The 21,365-nt window shown below is 49.3% G+C and overlaps 1 protein-coding gene across 1 annotated transcript; it reads right to left on the reverse strand.

Moving 5' to 3' along the window:
• Positions 1-3,145: 3,145 nt before the first annotated feature.
• Positions 3,146-18,698, reverse strand: UBXN8 (UBX domain protein 8). The gene is made up of 8 exons (XM_056116707.1): positions 18,601-18,698; positions 16,974-17,096; positions 14,741-14,811; positions 11,954-12,076; positions 10,398-10,535; positions 8,186-8,227; positions 4,136-4,210; positions 3,146-3,640 (listed from the first exon to the last, which is right to left on the reverse strand). Exons 1-8 carry the CDS (start codon positions 18,686-18,688, stop codon positions 3,464-3,466), a joined length of 837 nt encoding a protein of 278 aa, XP_055972682.1. The 5' UTR covers positions 18,689-18,698; the 3' UTR covers positions 3,146-3,463.
• Positions 18,699-21,365: the final 2,667 nt, after the last annotated feature.

Here is a 21,365-nt window from a genome sequence, read left to right on the forward strand (position 1 = left end):
CATGCTTGTCTTACAGCTGCCTTCCCTACTGGGCTCTGGCCAGAGGAGAGGATGTGTCCAGTCCTGTCCTGCCGGTCCAGCCCCTGCAGCCTGAGTACAGGGAAGCTCGGGGAAGAAATCACCCACCATTCTTCTTTGGTAGGGTGGAGCTGTGTTCTCTTTGAGTCGCAAGCTGCAGTAAGATTTGAGCGCGTTATTTTTAGGATCTCACTCAGCTAGAAGGATCGTTAAAGGAGCCCTCCCACCCCCTACTCAAGGGGAATGCCACGTTTCTTTCTAAATGTCCCTTAGTGACAGCTTTCACTTGCCCTTTCAAAATACTCCATAGCATAACAGTCATACTCAGAGAATACCCTAAAAGGATGCGAGGTTGGCCTGACTTGCAGCCCAATGGTCAGGGAACACCAGGGGAGGTGCAGAACAGCGCTGGGGGTAAAATGCGGGACTTGACCTGCAGCTTGTGTACCCTGCTGTTTGAACTATCTCCAAAATTCTATGAATTGTCTGTTTTTGTTTTGGGTGCCACAACCAGAAGTGCTTGGGGGATACTCCTGACACAGTGCTCAGGGGTACACGCAGTGCCATGAATCAAACGTGCGCTTCCCACATGCAGAACAGCTGAGTGTGCACTCAGCCTTTGGAGCTCTGTGGCCCCAGAGCTTTCTCTTCACTTGCAAATTTACAAGTCTACCTTTGTTTTATCTTATGCCTGTTTTTTTATCTTAAATGTTATCATGGAAACATCTACAAAAATGAGAATATAAGGTGCTTATTACTTAGCTTTAATTGTATTTATATCGCCACTTAATTCCTGTCATTGTATTTTTAGGGATAAGCATTCACTCTTAGTGGCCAGAGTGACAGCACAGCAGGTAGGGTTACATGCAGCCACCCACGTTCAATCCCTGGCATCCCATGTGATCTCCGAGAGTGACTCTTGAGTGCAGAGCCAGGAAATAACCCCTGAGCATTGCTGGGTGTGACTCAAGCCTAAATAAATAAATAATGATTCAGTCTTGCCTAAACACAGTATCATGGTCAGAGTTGAGGGGAAAAAATGATCTCTTATCATGTTTCTAATTTTTCCATCTCTTGCAAGGGACAACACAAAGGACTAGCATTCTTTTTTCTTTTGGGGTGGAGGGGCACACTCACTGATGCTCAGGGCTTACTCCTGGCTTTGTGCTCAGAGATCACTCCTGGCGGGGCTGGGGAGACCATATGGGATGCCAGGAATCAAGCATGATTCGTTCACATACAAGGCAAGCACCTTAGAAGCTGTGCTATTACTCTGGCCCCAAGAATAATATTCTTAGCCAAAACTGAAGAATTAAGATACCTTTAGTTCCTTTTGCTAAATTCAGAGGAAGAATGATGCCTTTGTAAACAAGGAAACAATTTAGTCCTTTAGTAATACAAATGATGTTTTTTGGGCCACACCTACTGGCCCCAAGAGTTTTTTCACTGTGTAAAAGATATCTAGGATATGCCAAAGAGATACACCCAGGCCCCAAGCCAGGCTGTCTCATCTGGAGATGGAGGGGGACTGGTGAGTTCCGCTTCCCACCTACCAGCCGAAACCTCCAGAACTCAATCACTGCCCTGCTCACGGCAGCTCTCCACAGGCTCAGACAAGCCTCACCCCTGAGTGAATCTGCTGTCTAACCGTATTATAAATCTTAGAATTCCTGGAGTAGGCAGCCGCATTCACCGCCATGTGATGCCCCATACTTTATACACCAAGAGTAGCATGCCACGTTTGATGGGGTGTAAAGTCTAAGGCAACAAATGTTAGGGGGAAGTATATATATCTACAGATAAAGATATAAGCACACAAGGCTCAACCTTTAACAACATGCTAGTAATCTCTGATACAAGGGCTCAGGGGCTCCTGGGTGAAACACAACAATCTTCACACACTTTCCTCTAAGGAAACTTTCGATCATTTTTAGCATATTATTCATAACAAGCAATACAAAATAAATTACCTCGGTTTGGCTTTCAGGGCAGAGTTTGGGGTTCGGGATGGAAACATCCAAAATACGGTGGCGAGAAGGTGTCATGGTGGTGGGATTGGTGTTCAAATATTAAATGCAACCAAATATTGTGAACAACTTTATAAAAATGCAACAAAATTTTTTTACGAAGAAGTATATATGGCCACACCACTAAGGAAGTGTGTGTGTGAGAGAGAAAAAGAGGGAGAGAGAAAAAGAAAAAGAGAGGAAGAGAGAGGGGGAGAACGAGAGATAGACGTTTATTATTCCCCAAAGTTTAAAAACTATTTGTTAAACAATTGCTAATGTGGCCGTGGGCAGCTGGGGACACAGAGCAGCCCTGGGGTGGGGGACTTGGGCATTCCGTGTTCCCCAGCTCTGTGCCAGCTCCCAGTCTCTGAAAGTGGGAGGTTCTTGGGGCCACACTGGCAATGCTCGGGGACTCCCAGCTCCATGCAGGGTGAGGGCTTTGCTTCTGAGGTGTTGGAGGGACCGTGTGCCAGGAATCAAACTCAAGGCTTTGCCATGCCAACATGCCGTCTCGCCCTCTCAGAGTAGGAAGACATGGAGACGTCAGTTGGTTGGTTGGTTTTGATTTCCTATTTATGTTCGAGTCTATTTCAGATAGTAATAGAAGCTTGCTGAATCTCTGAACGAAATCCTGATGAACAAAGATCAGGAGTTCAGAAATCTGCCAGGAAAAAAACGGCCATGCGTAATGATGCCCTTGTCCTGGGGAAAATGTCCTAGACGTTTCTTGTCCTAGTTATTTGTCACCACAAAAGAAATTTCCCTAAAATAAAAGTTTATTTTAACATCATCCGTCACGGTCCAGGAGAGATTTACTGGGTTTGGAGAAGGTGGCAAAGGAGTTTTTCTGACCCAGATCTCTCATGACAGTATAGCCAAGGTGGTTGGCCTGCAGAATAAGGTCGGCCTCCCTTCTTGGAGACCCTAAAGAGCAAAATTGTTCCATGTTCAGTGGGTCATGACAAACAAGAGGTGGCAGTCACATGACTTTCTCTCAGTCGTGATCCCTGAGACCTTCTGGAAAACTCATGTTGGAACCAAATCATTCAATTAGTCAAATTAAGACCTAATCTAATCTCCTCAACTCCTTGCACACTTAAAAAGCACGGAAAGAAAGAGCAATCTTGTTTATTTTTTAAAATGGTGGGTCACACCCAGCTTTGCCCAGGGCTTCCTCCTGGCTCAGAGCTCAGGGCCCAGGGGAGCATGGGGTGCTGGCGACTAAAGCCCACGGGTACATGCAAGGCCAGAGCCCTACCCGCCGTCCTACGGCCCCCACAACCATCCTTTCCTGATCCCGTATGCCCTCGTCCTCTCCCTTGGAGAGCTGTAGGAAAGCGTTCTCTTCCTTGAGCTAAAACGGTCTGCCACGAGTCTCTGGTAAACCCTTTATTGGCCCGTGAGTTCACAGCATGGTTCATCTGCTGGAGAACCAGTCACTCCTCACAGCTGCTCTGCTCCTTCTTCTCCACGTTGAGGACAGTGTCCACGGTTATTCCCACGTCCTGCAGCGACCAGCCCTCGTCCACTCGCAAGGCCCTTCGAGGAAAGGAGGTGGCAAGGCTGTAGAGGGATGTGGGGTAGCCAACCTTCATCATCCAGTCCAGCAGGACCTGCAGGTCAAATGCTGAGTTATCAGAGACTTCGCACTGTGCCCGCCCCGCCCCCACCCCAGCTGGACAGGCCCCCCACTGTGGATTCACACCCCCCAGGGGCGCTGAAACTGAACTTCCAGGCGTGGCTGAGGGGCTTCCTAGGGTTTTCTTTTTTTTTGGTTGTGTGTTTTGGGGTGGTGCCAGGAATCGAACCCAGGCAGGACATGTGTACTGCCTCTGAGCGACAGCCCCGCTCCGAGGGATTGTTCTAGAGTTTAACCTTGCGTATCTTACATTCTCGGAGAAGGCCCTCACAAACAGAAGTGTTTATTTAATCATTAGCAAGCCCCAGACATGGGGAATGGGCCAGCTATTCAGTAAGAAGTTGAGGAGGGAGAAATGATCCGGATCGAAATCTAATCCAACAGTTCACCTCACTTCACTGAGGCGAGGCTGGGGCTAAACCACTGCCAGATGCAACCAGGACCTTCCGCTCAGTAGGGACATTCTCACCTGTGAGCTGCAGGACTTCAGAAACCTCCTCCTCAGGGCGCGTCCGCCGGGGCATCGCAGAGCAACGGTGACAGCCTGCGGGGACGCGTGAGTGAGTGCTCCAGGCCACCGCCCTGCTGCTTCTAGAATCCTGCTCCTCTGAGACTGTCAGAACGACAGTGACGCAGGCACTATGCCCGCTCCGAACAAGGGGAGGGCAAGGCAGTGGCGCGAGCGGGGATACACTTGGCACATGGGAGGCCCCGTCTGACCCCTAACACTGTAGACTGAGAGCTGTGGGTGGTAGATCATAGACTCAGAACTGGAGACGGGCATCAAGGTCCACATTAAAATGTTTGAAATACATTACAGGGGCTGGAGTGATAGCACAGCCAATAGGGTGTTTAACTTGCTCAGGGCCAACCGGGTTCGATTCCCAGCATCCCATATGGTCCCCCAAGCAGTGCTAGGAGCAATTCCTGAGTGCAGAGCCAGGAGTAACCCCTGTGCATCGCTGGGTGTGACCCAAAAAGGAAAAAAATAATTTTAAAAATATATGTATTACAAACATAGAAATAATTCACCCCCCCCTTTTTTTTTAATTTTTTTTTTGTTTTGAGTGACACTGGACCTCAGGGCTCACCCCCCCATGATACTTAGGAATCATCTGGTGCCAGGGATCAAATCCGGGGTTCCTGAATACATAGCATACACTCAGCCCTTTAAGCTATCTCTCCGGAATGAAAATAGTTCTTTAAAGGGCCAAAAAATATCCCTGAGCATTAGCTGAGAATATCCCTCCAGTGCTACCAGGTGTGGCCCAAAAACAAAAAAGAAAATGAAATAATATCTTTAAAACCGAAAAACATTGGGGCTGGAACAATAACACAGCGGGTAGGGCGTTTGCCTTGCACACGGCCGACCCGGGTTCAATTCCCAGCATCCCATATGGTCCCCTGAGCACCGCCAGGGGTAATTCCTGAGTGCAGAGCCAGGAGTAAACTCTGTGCATCGCCGGGAGTAACACCCCCCCCCCAAAAAAAAAGGAAAAAAAAAAAACCTGGAAAACATCTTCCTAAGGAGTGAGAGGCTCGGTGCTGCCCAGACTAACTGGCCTCTAAAGGAAGGGATCTCCTGACCCAGAACCCTGTGCCACGGAGACAGCTGGCAAGGCGGTGATGGGCCAAGGAAACCCCAGTGAACCCGTCGCTCTACTGCTGCCTGCCGGGCACTGCAGCACAGGATGGCGCAGGGTCCAGCTCCTCAGGCCTCTCCTGGGAGCAGGGCTGCCGACTCAGTCTGCTGCAGGCCAGAGTTTCTCATAACGTTTGCGTTCGTAAAACAGAAAGCTACGGGGAGCGTGCAGACTGCTGGTGCCTAAAGGAACGGTAAGAAGGAAAGGTCTCCAAGAACTGACGCTGGAGCTGTCTGCCAGGGGTCAAACACCCATCCTTGTCGCTGGCAGATCTAACGATGGGAGTTCAGTGGACATCACCGACAAAGGCAACAATAGTTTCTGGGTTTCGGTTTGCAGGGAGTTTAGGGCACACCAGGTAGAGGCACAGGGACTGCTTCTGGCTCAGAGCTGAGAGACCACATACTGCCAGGAGTGGGTCCCAAGCCCCCAGGGGAAGCTCACCTGTCCCCCCAAACCCAGGTACGATAGAGGAGAAAAGGAGGCAGAAAAATGTGCGGGGACAGGGTAACTGCCGGAAACAGGTCAGGAGATATAGGGTGGGAGAACACTGAGGCCAAGGAGAACAGGATTGTTCAAAGATGGAATGAGGCCGGGGCCAGTACAGCAAGGAAGGCGCCTGCCCTGCACACAGCTGACCCAGCACCACCTACAGTCCCCCACGCACCACCAGGAGTGACCCTGAGTGCAGAGCTTACAGGTGTGGCCCAGACAGAACCCAAGGCGGAAGGGGACTAAGGCGGTCAAGTACTTGCTCCGCACGTGTATCTGCGGGGTGTGAACCCTGGCACCACAGAAAAGATGAAGTGGGATACGCAAAGTTATCCCAGAAAACAGAACTAACACCTTGTGGCTAGTGAGTGGAAAACCAGGTTTTTAGGGGACCAGGGGGATGCACCAAGCCTGTAGCACAGGCACCGGCACCACGAGACACGGCCGAGAAGAACTTCTGGTGCATCTCAGAAACGTGAGCCAGAGCACTACACACAGATCGTGCCCCTCCCAGTGGTTCCGAGACAACACGTCTACGATTACTAGCTTTTCCCGAACAGTGTGAAATAAAGTACACCGTAAGAGCATCAGGCAGTACCAACTATCACTTGGTTATTGCTTGTCTTTGGGGGCCACCCAATAGTTCTGAGAACTACTGGCCGCTTGGTGTTTGGGGTGCCCTGAGGTGCCAGGGTGCCGGCCCACTCACGCTCCAGCCCTCTGAGTGATCTCCCTCACCACGTTGCAGATACTCCTGACGAAACTTCATTCACAGGATGAAACATGAAAGTCCATGTGTTTATGAAATTTGTACCAAAAAATTAAAATATGTTTAAGTTGGGGGCCAGAGAGATAGTATTGTAGGTCAGACACTTGGCTTGCGGACAACTGACCCAGATCCAATCAATCCCCGGCACCACATACGGTCCCCTGAGCACCAACAGGTGTGATTCCTGAGCATGGAAGCAGGAATAAGCCCCGAGCACCACTGAATGAGGAGAGGAGATGAGGCGGGAGTGGAGGATGAAATGGGTAGCTTCTAAATAGCTAAGCAGGGGCCAGAGTGATAGGACAGCAGGGAGGGTCTTCGCCTTGCATGCAGCCGACTCACACTGGATCCCTGGCATCCCATATGGTCCCCTGAGCACTGGCAGGCGTGATTCCTGAGTGCAGAGCCAGGAGTAACCCCTGATAATTGCCAGGTGTGACCCAAAGAAAAAAACAGAAAAAAATAAAATTAAGGGCTGGAGAGATAGCACAGCGGGTAGGGCGTTTGCCTTGCATGCGGCTGACCCGGGTTCGATTCCCAGCATCCCATATAGTCCCCTGAGCACCGCCGGGAGTAACTCCTGAGTGCAGAGCCAGAAGTAACCCCTGTGCATCGCCAGGTGTGACCCAAAAAAAAGCAAAAAAAAAAAAAAACCCCACTGTCTTTCAACATATAATCACAAAAAGGTATTATTTTAAAGTATTCACTGACAACCCAATGTCCAGAATCTGATGCGTATGGGTTCAGACCAGGCAACGGCACAGGAATCCCGGCCCGGGCTGCCTACTCGAATGCACAGAAGGCCGAGCTGGTGGCTGCTCCAAGAGCATAAATGGTCACTACGGAACCCACCCCCCCACCCTGAGCCCGAGGAGCAGTGAGTGAAAGGGTCCAACAGGTGGGTGTGGGCACGGGTGGGGTAACAGGGATTAATCAGAGGTTTGCTTCGCATTCTTCTTTTTTTTTTTTTTGCTTTTCGGGGTCACACCTGGCAATGCTCAGGGGTTACTCCTGGCTTTGCACTCAGAAATCACTCCTGGCGGTGCTCAGGGGACCATATGGGATGCTGGGAATCGAACCTGGGTCGGCTGCGTGCAAGGCAAACGCCCTACTGGCTGTGCTATCTCTCCAGCCCCTTGCTTTGCATTCTTCTATCTTTAAAGTCCCTTTGGGGGGCGGGCTGTCGGGTAGACGTGCTTTGCTAAGATTCAAACCTAGGGCCTCTGCCTGGGAGCTGCAGTTCCGCAGGGGACGTGGCTCCGTGACGAAGCGCATGGCCCTGCGAGCATGAGACTGGGGCTCGGTGCCCAGCGTGCAGACGGGTTTGCCTACTGGGTTCCACCGAAGTCATCTGGCGATTCTGACATGTCGGCGTGACTCCCTTGCTATGAAAGTGCTGGCGGCAGAGGGAGGGCTCGGACATGCAAGCGCTGTGGGCAGGAACCGCCGAGCTGGGTACTGGAGCGCTCAGTTACAGACCTGATTATAGTACACGCACACAAACATTCACGCTGGGTTCCTTTCTAAGCCCCGGTTCAAATAAGGCACTCTTAACTTGATGTTAGAGAAATGTAAGAATACATTAATTTTCAAAGGGAGAAAAAAATGAGCTTACGTCTTCAGCTGTTTCAGGAGGCTCCTCAGGTAAAACAAGAACCTAAAGAAAAATTAGTAACAAGAATGTGAATATTATTTTTTTGTTTGGTTTTGGGGCCACACCTGGCTGTGCTCAGGGCTTATTCCTGGCTTCACACTCAGGGAGCATTCCTGGCAGTGCCAGGGATCAAACTCAGGTCGGCGATGTGCCAGGCAGGCATCTGAAAAATGTTTAAATATATCAGGAAGAGTTCCCTTTATTATGGAGTTCAGACATACCTAAACTTAATGCAAGTTTTTCTCTTATTAAACATTTATTAAAAAGTTACAATGAGGGGCTAGACTGAGAGCACAATGGATAGGGCATTTGCCTTGCATGTGGCTGACTCGGGTTTGATTCCCAGAATCCCATAGGGTGCTCCCCCCCCACACCCCCAGTACTGCCAGGAGTAATTCCCGAGTGCAGAGCCAAGAGTAACCCCTGAGCATCGCTGGGTGTGATCCAAAAACAAACAAACAAACAAAGCTACAATGAGAATGGGATTTCAATGAAATGGTTTGAGGTGGACGACTCTGTACTAACAGATCTTAAAGCAGGAGTTGGTTCCGTTCCTAAAGCTGGTGTTCTCCCCTGAACAGGTATCTCGCTTGCTTGTCCCTATGTTTCTTTGCTTGCTTATTTCCACTCTGGACAAGCCTGTGTTCTCTCGTGAACACACACTTCTCCTTTTCTCCCCCGTCACGTCTATCTAAACAAGTTTAAAGAAAATCTATCTTAGAGTGAAACTTGTTAAAATCTTCCTCTTAAAACAATGGACGAAAGGGGCTGGAGTGATAGCACAGCGGGTAGGGCGTTTGCCTCGCACGCGGCCGACCTGGGTTTGATTCCCGGCATCCCATATGGTCTCCGGAGCACTGCCAGGAGTGATTCCTGAGTGCAAAGCCAGGAGTAACCCCTGAGTATCGCCAGGTGTGACCCGAAAAGCAAAAAAATAATAAAATTTTTTTTAAAATAATAAAATTTTTAAAAAAATAAAACAATGGGCGAAAAAATGCTGGAGCAATAGTACAGTGGTGTTTGCCTTGCAAGAGGCCAACCTGGGTTGAATTCCTGGCATCCCATACAGACCCCAAGCATCATCAGGTGTGATTCTTGAGTACAGAGCCAGGACTAGGCCCTGAGCATTGCTGGGTTTTAGCAAAAACAAACAACAAACAAAAGCTCTATTTTGGGGTATTTCTGAGGTGTCAGGGATCAAACCCAGCACTCAGAAATGTACTCTACTTCTGAGTCATATCCTCAGCCCTAGAAACCACCTTTGCAGAGCACCTACAAGCTTTCTGTGGGGGGTTAGAAAAATCAGAGTTGTTATTCCAACTTTCTCCAGTTCCAAATCAAAGTTAAATTTAGAGATAAAAAAAAAACTTTTTTCTCTTTTTGGGTCACACCCGGCAATACACAGGGACTACTCCTGGCTCTGCACTCAGGATTACTCCTGGCGGTGCTCAGGGGACCATATGGAATGCTGGGAACTGAATCCGGGTCAGTCGCATGCAAGGCAAACTCCCTACCTGCTGTGCTGCCGCTCCAGCTCCAGGGATAAAATTTTTCAAAAGAAAGAAAGAATAGATGTTGGAGTAATAGTAAAGTGGATAGGGCGCTTGTCTTGCAGGCGACTGACCCAGGTTCGATCCCCAGCACCCCATACAGTCCCCTGAGTGCTCCAGAAGTGATCCCCAAGTGCTGAGCCAGGAGTAAGCCCTGAACCTAGAACCTTACACCCAGCACTGTACAAAAGCCAATGGTTACCAATTCCACCTCCTTCCCTAGAAGGAGACTGATGAAAAGAAGTTACGTTATTAGTTACTCACAAATAAATATAGCTAAATCCTATCTTAGTTATTCAAAGAAAACTTTCCCTGAGTACAATTAACATTATATTTTTTTCATATTTAGATAATCAAGTAATTTCCTAGGAAATAAATGAGGACTTAATAATCCTCTCATTATAGCCATAGCTTCCTTCTAAACCTGGTTGAGAAATCAATGTTAATAATAAATGCAAGCACAAAAAGTGAATCTTAACAACCTAGATCCCTCTGTAAAGCACTTGGAAGAAACTCTTTGTATTAAAAGCTTGGCTCCACCTTCACACAGTACATGGCCTCACCCAAACAATAATATTCCCTCCACCTGGATATGTCTCAGTGATAAGGACTAAGCAATAAACCTTCTTTTGTGTGGATTGTTCAACAGGTGGTGAAATTCTGACTGAAGGTTCAGGCAAGTTACGTCTCCTTGCCGCTTCTCTGTTTGATGTTTCAAAAGATGTCTGGCTCTCATTTTCATGCATCAGATCTTCATTGCCCTGGTAAAAAACAAGAGACAATTTAGACAATTTCTAAAGAAATGCTCTCAAACCAACTTTAATTCAAAATGGTTATTTTCTGGGGCCAGAGAAATAGGACGGCAGGTAGGGTGCTTACCCTGAACTTGGCTGATGATGCCGGTTTGATCCCCGGCATCCCATGTGGTCACCGGAATACCACCAGGACTAATTCCTGAGTGCAGAGCCTCTCAACATCGCCAGGTATGACCCCCCCAAAAAAAATTTTTTTTTCGTTCACCCTTCTGGCATTTCAGTAAAATATATAGTTGAGTCATTATTAGGCCAGAAAATTAAAGCTCCTTTGCCAAGAAAAACCTGAAGGGCCAGAGAGATGTAGCTCGGTGGACTGAGAGCACGCTTAGCATGCAGGAGCCCCAGGTTCAATCCTGAGCACAGAGCTGGAGTGACCCCTGTCCACTGCCCAGTGTAGCCCCAAGGCAAACAAAGCCAAACCAAGTGGAACTCTGGGGGCAATGAGCTTTCAGATCGTACTTCAGGGAAGATCTGGCCCCGTTCATTTAAAATGATGATTTGGGCTGGGGAGAGGTCTCAGTGATCAGAGGTGCATACCATATAGGCGCAGGGTGTAGCCCGAAAGCAAGCAACAATGAAAAACAAACAAGGGACCAGAGAGATGTAAAGCGGGTAGAGCATTTGCTCTGTACACAGCCAATCCAGGTTCAATCCCCGGCATCCCATATGGTCCTCTGAGCCCCACCAGGAGTAATTCCTGAGTGCAGAGCCAGGAGTAACCCCTGAGCCTCACCAGGTATGGCCAAAAATAAAAAAATAGAAACAAAAAAATAAATAACCACATCAGTGATTCAGTCAAGTTTTTCCAAAGGCTGCCTTTTTTTTTTAATTTTTTAAATTTTTATTAGTGAAACACCATGAGGTACAGTTGTCGACTTACAAATAGGCTGCCTTTTTCAAGGATTGAAATCTACGCTTTTTCAGCACCAAAAACCACTGACGCGCTTAACAAAATTACTCAACAATCACTGTCAATAAATAGACCATTACCCAAATTTCAAACTTTTAAAATCAATATATGCAAAAGGGCCCAGTAACGTCTCCATTGGAGACTTTGTTGTTACTGTGTCTGGCATATCGGATACTCTCGGTAGCTTGCCGGGCTCTCCGAGAGGGGCGGAGGAATCGAACTCGGGTCGGCCATGTTGGCCGCGTGTAAGGCGAACGCCCTACCGCTGTGCTATCGCTCCAGCCCGGCAAGCTACCGAGAGTATTCGATATGCCAGACACAGTAACAACAAAGTCTCCAATGGAGACGTTACTGGGCCCGCTCGAGCAAATCGACGATCAACGGGAGGGCCTTTACCTTTATATGCAAAAGGAAGCACATGCAATGACCAGAATCCAAAACAGCAATTCCTCACCCCAAGCTTATGGCCAGTGCTCAGCTTCCAGGCTCCACCTGCCATCTGATAAAAGCGCTCCTCCAGCTTTCTCAATTTCATTTCCTGCTGAGGTTTTAAAACAGTCTCTCGGTATACGCTGGCCTGTTCAAAGCAATAAACAGGGTGGCGTTACCCTACGTGCACTTTCCTCTGACTTTACGTTACTCAGCAAGCTGCAAAGGAGAAGTCAGAGAGACACAATCCATTTTGGAATCACCCAAATCCCCATTCGGGGGGTGTGTTCCCTTTACTTTATGGAGGTTCCTCCACAACACCCGCTCCCATCCTTCTCTCCCTCATACTTCCCAAATAAAACTATATTATTACACACACACACACACACACACACACACACACACACACACACATCCATACTGCTTTACACTAACTCGGTTTTGCTGAAACTACAGTATATTCAGGGCATTAAGCTGAGCACAGTCTACACGAAGAAGCACCAGCAGAAAGCCTCAGGTTTATTCTGTAAATTCACATACAGGGGCTGGAGTGACAGCACAGCGGGTAGGGCCATTTGCTTTGCACGAGGCCGACCTGAGTTCGATTCCCAGTACTGCATATGGTCCCCAAGCACCACCAGGAGTAATTCCTGAGTGCAGAGCCAGGAGTAACCTGAGCATCACCAGGTGTGGCTCAAAACTCAACCAAAAAAAAAAAAATGCTCACGTATATAATGCAAATAAGTACAAATGTTTCTGGTCTTTCCTCGGGGGGGAAGGGTAGTCTGAGGTACTCAGCAATGCTCAGAGACAAATTCTGTGCTTAGAAGTGACGCTTGGCAGTGCCCAGCGGACCATATGCAATCCCAGGGATCTAAGTGGGTCGGCAGCATGTTAAGGCAAGTGCTATCCTCTACTCTCTCCGAACCCCTATTCTTTTTTTTTTTTTTGCAGGGAAGAAGGGGTTTGGGCCCATACCCAGTGGGGCTCGAGGCTTAAGCCAGGGATTAACAAGCCAGGGACTGTTCAGATCAGCCACCTGCAAGGCAAGCACCTTAGTACTACACCAGCTCTCTGCACCAGCCCCCATTCTTACACTTAAATGGAGGCCTAGGGCCGGAGAGATAGCACAGTGGGTAGGGCGTTTGCCTTGCATGTGGCCGACCCAGGTTCAATCCCCGGCATCCCATATGGTCCCCCAAGCACGCCAGGAGTAGTTCCTGAGTGCAAAACCAGGAGTAACCCCTGAGCATTGCTGGGTGTGACCCAAAAAAAGCAAAAATAAATAAATAAATAAATAAATAAATGGAGGCCTACACATAACCTTCAGTATTAGGGGACCAGGGATGTGGCTCAGTGGTCAAGTGCATGCAAGAACTGCAGTTGATCCTCAGCATTGCAAACAAAGAAAAACAAAACTTATTAGAGCAAGTAATACTCACATGTGCAAGAAGTGTTCTGTGACTTGCAGGAGCGAGAAGTCAAGACCACTGTCAAGGTGAATGCCCTCTCAAGAAGGAGAAGCTCTCTTGGAAGAGTTTCAATTGAATACGGAGAAAAGAGTTTTTGGACTTAAGTGGATTCGTTCAAGCTATGAAAAGGTTGCATATGGCCAACCCATATGCCAAAGTGACTGTTTAAGGGATATGAATTTCGGGGGGAAAAAAGAAAGTATTCTGAATAAAAGCAATGAATGTTGTCACTAAATTATTTCTTATTTTTATTTTAGGGGTCCAGAGACAGAACAGCAGCACATTCTTCACATTCTTGCCTTGCTCACAGCTGACCTGGGTTTAATTCTCTGCACCCCATATGGTCCCCAAAACATACCAGGGATGATCCCTGAGCATAGAGCCAGGAGCAGCCCTGAGTACATCTGTGACCCAAATACTCTCCCATTCCCTAAAAAAAAAAAAAAAAAAAAAAAAAAATTTACTAATTATTTCAATTTTTTTATTTTTTTATTTTTATTTATTTATTTATTTTTGCTTTTTGGGTCACACCCGGCAATGCACAGGGGTTACTCCTGGCTCTTCACTCAGGAATTACTCCTGGCGGTGCTCGGGGGACCATATGGGATGCTGGGAATCGAACCCAGGTCGGCCACATGCAAGGCAAACACGCTACCCGCTGCGCTATTGCTCCAGCCCTGATTTCAATATTAATTTCAAAATCTAGCACAAAAACAAAAAGCAACAGACCTAAATATTAAATGCCAGGACTTGAGAGGTGAACCGGGGGCACTGGCCTGGCAGGCTGCTAACTCTGGTTTGATCCCCAGCACCAAATATGATCCCCCAAGTACCACGAGGGTCACTCCTAAGCACAGATCCAGAAACAGCCCCTGAGCGAGCACAGCCAGGTGTGGTCCCCAAACAAACAAAAAATAAATTAAATTCTGGGTCGGAGAGATAGTACCGTGAGTACAGTGCTCGCCTTGCACGCAGCCAACCGGGGTTCAAGCCCCAGCACCACACGTGGTTGTACAAGCCCCGCCAAGAGTGACCCGTGACCCCTGATGACAGAGCCAGAGTGAGTCTGAGCACAGTGGGTGCTCCCACACCAGATTTTTTTTTCTTTTTGGGTCACACCCGGTGATGCACAGGGGTTACTCCTGGCTCATACACTCAGGAATTACCCCTGGCGGTGCTCGGGGGACCATATGGGATGCTGGGAATCGTGTAAAGCAAATGACCTGCCTGCTGTGCTGTCACTCCAGCCCCTGTTTCTTTAATTCAATATGTAAGCGCTAAATGCCTGGATGGCTGGTATTTTGTCTATGTTCATACATATTTCATCAGTCCTGCCTTACCTTCTCACCCTGTAACTCTTGTTGCTTTTTCCTCACAAGTTTTTGCCTTTTCTCATTCTCCTCTTCTTCTTCTAAAACATCAAAATATAAAAGTGTTTTTAAATTTCTGAGTTACCAATGCAGTCAATTCTCTTTTCACTGAAAAGAGAATTCACTGTAGACCTTAACATTCTGGGAAAGAGAGGCTTTCAAAAAACATTTTTCATATAACGAAAGTGAGATCCATGCAGACATCGGAAACAGAGAACAAATCTGCAACCAGGAGCCAGAGAGAGAGTACAAGGGCGAGGGTGTTTGCCTTACGTGTGGCCAACACCGGGTTCCCCAGAACCACATGGTCCCCCAAGAACTGCCCAAAGGAACCACTGAGCACCACCAGAGGTTGTCCCCAAACAAAAACTTTGCAACAAAAATTCTATTCCCCCGGGTCTGGGAGCACATTCTTGGAATGCAAGAGCCCCGGGTTTGTTCCCCGGCACCACCAGTTCCCTGAGCCCCTCTGGGAGTCAACACTCAAGCACTGAGCTGGGCATAGCTCCCAAACACCGCCAGCATCTCAGACAAAAACATGCATGCATGGCATCATCTGGGAGAGAATTTTGAATACCCACAATTTTTTTTTATTAGTGAAACACCATAAAGTACAGTTGTAGATTTACAAATTTTTGTGCTTGGGTTTCGATTATACAATGATCAAACACCCATCCCTCCCCCAGTGCCCATTTCCCACCACCATGGATAATATCCCTCCCACCCCATCCCCCCCCATCCCACCCTGCCTCTGTGGCAGGGCATTCCCTTTTGTTCTCTCTCTCCTTTTGGGTGTTGTGGTCTGCAAAAGAGGCTTTGAGTGGCAAACATGTTCAGTCCATAGTCTACTTTCAACATGCATCTCCCCTCCTGGGAGGATCCTCCCAACACACTTTATTTGGTGCTCCCTTCTCTATCTGAGCTGCCCTTTCCCCTAGAATGTCCGGCTGGCCTCTAAGCTATGGATAATCCTCCTGGTGCTGATCTCAGCTAGTCTGAATACCCACAAATTTTTATGGTGGATTTATTTTTTCCTCTTGAGACCCATGAAAACCAGGGCAGCTCCAGAGCACGAGAACCCCCATTTGCACCCACGGTGTGGACTAGTGCGTAGGGAGCGGCACGCTGCCACCCTTACACTCGGCAGTGAAGCAACAGGCCTAAAGGAAGGGCAGAAGAGCAACTCCCAGAACGAAAGAACCAACAGTGGGTTATCACTCGCTGAACTGATCAAGAGAATTGGACTGTTGGATCTGAGAGCTAGTTCAACGGACCGAGCTCATTTTCTAGGAGTGGGAAGCCCAGGTTTGATCCCCGATACTGCTTGCTCACCCCGGCTCCCCAGTACCATAGGGAAAGACCCTGAGCAAAGCAATAAAGGAGGCAGCGCGACAGTCCAGTGGGTAAGGTGCTTCTCTTGCATGCAGCCAACACTGGTTTCATCCCCTGCATCCCATAAGGTTCCCTAAGGACTGCCAGGAGTAATTCCTCAGTGCAGAGCCAGGGGTAAAAGCCCTGCGCATTCTTGGGTATGGCCCCCAAACAAAATCATCAACAAAAACGTACATCTCAAACAGAAGTTAAGTTGCATACTTAAGACAATTTAAATGTAGAGGCTATATAATGCACCAACTTAGAAAGAGTATGATCTCTAATGAAAGCATAAGAAAGAAGTATGATTTCTCATTAAAATGTAGAGGTTTATACTCCATTCAAACCTACGGCTAAACTTTGAAATAAAAGTACATATCAAAACAATAAATAGTAAAGGGGCTGGCGCAATAGCACAGCGGGTAGGGCGTTTGCCTCGCACGTGGCCAACCTCAGTTCGATTCCCAGCATCCCATATGGTCCCCTGAGCACCATAAGGAGTAATTCCTGAGTGAAGAGCCAGGAAGAACCCCTGTGCATTGCTGGGTGTGACCCAAAAAAAAAAAAATAGTAAAATGTTGTTTTGTGTGGGGGCCACGCCTAGCAGTGCTCAGGGCTTATTCCTTGCTCTGTGCTCAGGGAGCACTCCTGGTGCCGATCAAGGAACAATTGACCAGGGATCAAACAGGAGTCTGACACGTACAAGGTAAGTGCCTTACCTCCTGTGCTCTCTCATCAACCCGGTAACACGTTTATCATTGTGGAAAGTGCTAGAACAAATAAAGGAGAAACTTAGTAGAAAAGTATAAAGTAGCATAAATAATAAACTTACCTTTCAGATAAACTGGAGAAGATTTAAAAGAGTTCAGCCATGAGGTAGCCACAGAAATAATTAATGTAAGAAGAGCAAGCAGTAAGAAAATCCGGCCACAGAGCAAAATTATATCTTTAATTCCTTAAAAGATAAAAAAGAAAAAGTTAGGGCCAAAGTGATAATACAGCGCTTGCCCTGCAAATGGTTGACCTGGGTTCAATTCCTGGCATGCCACTCGATCTTCCATACCCTACCAGGAGTGATCCCTGAGCACAAGGCCAGGATGCAGTCCTGAGAACTGCAGGACTGTGTGAACACCCCCCTCCCCCCAAAAAGTTAAAGTTTACTTTTCTTAATACTACAAATAATGCATTAGATTATACTATTAACATATAGAAAAATTTATGTGATACAACTGTACCATAACTTCATATCTCTCTGGATTCTAAAATTGATCATGACCATCATTATCAGAACAAGTTTGGAAAATAATTCTGAAACATATGAAACATAGATATGATCCAAGTGAGTTCACATGATAAATTTACGAATGATGCATAAATTCCGCTTATAAAATGCAATTTTTTTTCTTCTGCTCAGAGAAGATAATATTAGCCACATAATTAAGAATTGTGGGGCTGGAGGGATAGCCCAAAATGGTAGAAACCCCTCTCCAAAAAAAGTTATTTAATACCACAGCACTGAGTTATGGAACTTATGTTCCTTTTGTTCTAACAAGCAAGCAATCTTCATGTGGGAATACAGAAAACTAGACTTCTGTGTCTGTGTGTGTGTCTGTGTCTGTGTGCACATGCAGCAATAAAGTGAAAAAAATTTAATTAGGTTAATTCTTCGGGGACCTCCTCTCCAGTCGGTGTGCAGAGAAAGTTAAGCGAGAAATAAAAGTGAGGAACCAACTTGGTAATACTTATGTAACTACATCGATGATAATAAGGCTTTTCGCAAAGAAAAAAAAAAAGAGTGATGCATCATTTTCACTATTGGTGCAAAAGCACAGTCCTGGAACGGGGAACAGTTCTAACACCGTCCCCCTTGGGTGTTCTATGAGCAGCTCCAGCCAAGAGGATGAATATGAGGGCTTGAGAGATACTGCGGCGGGTAAGGCTGGAAGTAGAATAAAATAATGATAATAATAAAATATTCCATGGGATTATCTCGCGCCACTCTCCGCTAGTCTTTCCGACGCAGTCACAAATGCAGCCTCGTGCATTTCCTCCAACACGTCACAATTCCTTGGCCTGGGAGCTTCATCCCGACCCGCTTCCCCGGGCTCCTCCTCATTCCCATCTCTGCGTATATTCTCCAGGCCAACTCAACATCAACCCCTTGGGTTCCTGCCGGGTCTTCGGGAGAATTCTAAAGCGGTTTCTCTGCTTCTGGACCTCCCGCCTCCTCCCTCCATTCAAAGCTGTCCCGAGCGGGAGGGGCCGGGCCGCGCCGCGCCCCGCCCCGCCCGCCCCCGGGTACCAAAACCGGAACCGGAAGTGATCGGCAGGCGCGGTGCCGCCTGGGAGTTGTAGTCCGGTCCCCGCGGCGGCCCAGCCGCCCGACTGTCACTCTCCAACACCGCCGGAAAGCTCCGCGCGCGAGAGAGGCGAGAGAGGAAGCAAAAGGCGCAGTTCACCTAGGTCTGGGGTCGCCCGCCGCAGCTCCAGACACAGCAGGGGCAGCGCCGAGAGGAGCAGAAGGCCCAGGAGGCCGCGGGCGGCCATGGCGCGCGGTGGTCCGGCGGCAAAGCCCGCCTCTTCCGGCGGGGGCGGGCGGCGGCTGCTGCGGGGCGGGGGGGCTGCGGGCCGGCGCGCGTGGACAGCGCGTGGACAGTGCGTGGACAGCTCGCCGCGGGAATGGACAGCTGGCCGCGGAAGGGGGCGAGCCCGGGTGTGCCCCCCGATCTCCGCCCCTGCGGCAGAGCCGAGTCCGGAGCGGATGGGGCGGGGCCGGCCCCTGATTCGGGGTCCCGAGCCCGCGACCCCCTGCGAGGGGCCAGCCTTGCCGCAGGCCGCCCCAGCGAGTGACCACCGGTGTCAGCCTTTGAGACCCCCGTTCTCCGCCCCCACCCCACCACCCCCCGCGCAGCCTCCCCGGGTGCTTCCACCGCGCCCTGCGCCCCCTCCCATCCGCCTGCAGGCCTCGGGGCGACTCGCGGTGCAGAGCAGAGCCCGCCCCGGGAAGCTCGGTTTGGGGGGCACCGCGCTGCCCACCAGGCTGCCGGCCCGCTCCAGGAGCCGACGCTGAATCGTCGTGCCTGGGGGGCGCACCCGGCCGTGCCCGGGGCTTCCTCCCTCCTCTGTGCTCAGGGGTCACCCCTGGAGGTGCCCACGGGCGGGCTTGGTGTGGGCAGCAGCCTACCGGTGCCCCTTATTCGCTGTGCTAGGCTCCTGCCCTTTGTAAATGGGTGGGTGGGAGATGTTAAAAAGGGAGGGCAAACAAATACTAAAAAGGAGGTTGTGGGGCTGGAGCGATAGCACAGCGCGTTTGCCTTGCACGCGGCCAACCCGGGTTCGATTCCCAGCATCCCATAGGGTCCCCTGAGCACCGCCAGGGGTGATTCCTGAGTGCAGAACCAGGAGTAACCCCTGAGCATTGCCGGGTGTGACCCAAAAAAGCAATAAAAAATAAAAAGGAGGTTGATAGAGAACAGATAGGCAGCGGGTAGGGAGCTTGCCTTGTGATCTCCACCCCACATGCTCCCCCCTCCCCCAGCTGCTCCAGGAGGGATCCCTGGGTGCAGAGCCGGAGGGGGGGCGGTAGCTCCTGAACACCGGTGGGCGTGCCCCCCCCAAACCAACGACAGAGGGTGGTCTGCACAGCTCAATGAGCACTTTGCATGCAGAAGGCTTGGAGTCCACCCCGAGATGGAACCTTGGACCATCCCGGTCCAGAATGGCCCCCCAAACTGCTAGGTGTGCCACACACCCCTCCAGAAAAAAAAAAATTGGAGGAAGGTGGATGTGGGTCGGGGGAGTGGCACACTCGTAGGCTATGTGCCTTGTTTGTGCCTGACCCTGGCACCTGAGAACAGAAAGGAGGAGGCAGTTCCCTGGTTAGGAAACTGCAGAAGAACCCTCTGAGCTGATCTAGTTGCACTGTCCTGGAGAGCCAGTCGTTTTCATCCACTGGGAAACAGGTGTAGGCTCAGAGAGCTTTACTGACAGTAGCTGGAAGAGGGCCGCTCAGGTCAGCACACAGCTGGCTTTGTCAAAAGAAAAACTTCATGGCGCGGCAGAGAGGTACTGTGAACCTTCGACCGCTGGGTGCAAACCCAGCCCACCGTGTTTGGTCCCTGGTACCATATGTGTTCCCCTGAGCCCTGCCAGGAGTGATCCATGAGATTCCTCTGGAGCCAGGAATAAGCCCTGAGCACCACTGGGTGTAGCCCCAAAATAAAAACTTTACAAGTACAGAAATGAAGTACCTTTTAGGAAGGCTGGTTTGTGGAACGGTGGGCTCCAGAGAGGTCCAGATCCCCTCCAGGGCTGGTCCAAAGCACACTTCCATGACATGTGCAAACGGAAACCAGAGGTTTCTGAGTGTGGACTCAACCTGTCCTTACCTTGGATTTTTTTTGTTTTGTATTCTTTCTGGGGGTGGGGGAGACTCTGTCCTGCCAGGAATCTCTGGCCTCTCACAAGCAAAGTACAGAGGAGGTGAGGCTCTTGCCTTGCATGCAGCTGACGTCAGATCTCCAGGACCACATAATAGTGCCTCAGCACCTCCAGGAGTGACCTCTGAGCACCACTGAGTATGGCCCCCAAACAACAACAAATTAATAACTTCATTTACAGAACAAATCTCTTCCATCCAACTATGTCACCTTGAAAGTTGCTGTTTGCCGTAGATCTTTTGTCTCCCCTTATCACTTATCACTTAACTTCCCGATTTGCTCAAGCGGGCACCAGTAAAGTCTCCATTTGTCCCTGTCATGTGCTACTGTAGCCCAATGGCATCTGTTCACTCTGGGAACATGAAGAGCCTCAAACCGATCATTCATGATCTTCACGAAGAAGTCTGACCATCTGGTAGGTGGGCGGCCACACGGTCTTTTGACATCCTGTGGAAGCCAGTCGGTAACAGCTCTAGTCCAGCGGTCGTCTTTAAATCTCATTACGTGACCAGCCCATCTGATTTTCGACACCTTGGCAAATGAGCCAGCTACAGGAAATCATGGTTTGTTGCTTCGGGCAACTGATAAGGCTGTTCTCATGATGACAGCAAAAGAATCAGGATGAGGGAGTGCTGGGGTGATAGCACAGGGGTAGGGCGTTTGCCTTGCACGCAGCCAGCCCAGGTTCGATTCCCAGCATCCCATATGGTCCCCCAGGAGTAACAGGAGTAACCCCTGTGCATCGCTGGGTGTGAAGCAAAAAAAAAAAAAAGAATCAGGAAGAG

The sequence above is a fragment of the Sorex fumeus genome, unplaced genomic scaffold (assembly GCF_029834395.1).
Source record: "Sorex fumeus unplaced genomic scaffold, SorFum_2.1 ptg000033l, whole genome shotgun sequence".
Lineage (NCBI taxonomy): Eukaryota > Metazoa > Chordata > Mammalia > Eulipotyphla > Soricidae > Sorex > Sorex fumeus.

Excerpts from the sequence above, each read along its gene's own strand:
- UBXN8 (XM_056116707.1), bottom strand. The coding sequence starts at position 18,688 with ATGGCCGCCCGCGGCCTCCTGGGCCTTCTGCTCCTCTCGGCGCTGCCC. Across the intron at positions 10,536-11,953 it reads GCACTGGCCATAAGCTTGGG|GGCAATGAAGATCTGATGCA; the intron begins GTGAGGAATTGC and ends GTTTTTTACCAG. Across the intron at positions 3,641-4,135 it reads TGAAGTCCTGCAGCTCACAG|GTCCTGCTGGACTGGATGAT; the intron begins GTGAGAATGTCC and ends TTTGACCTGCAG.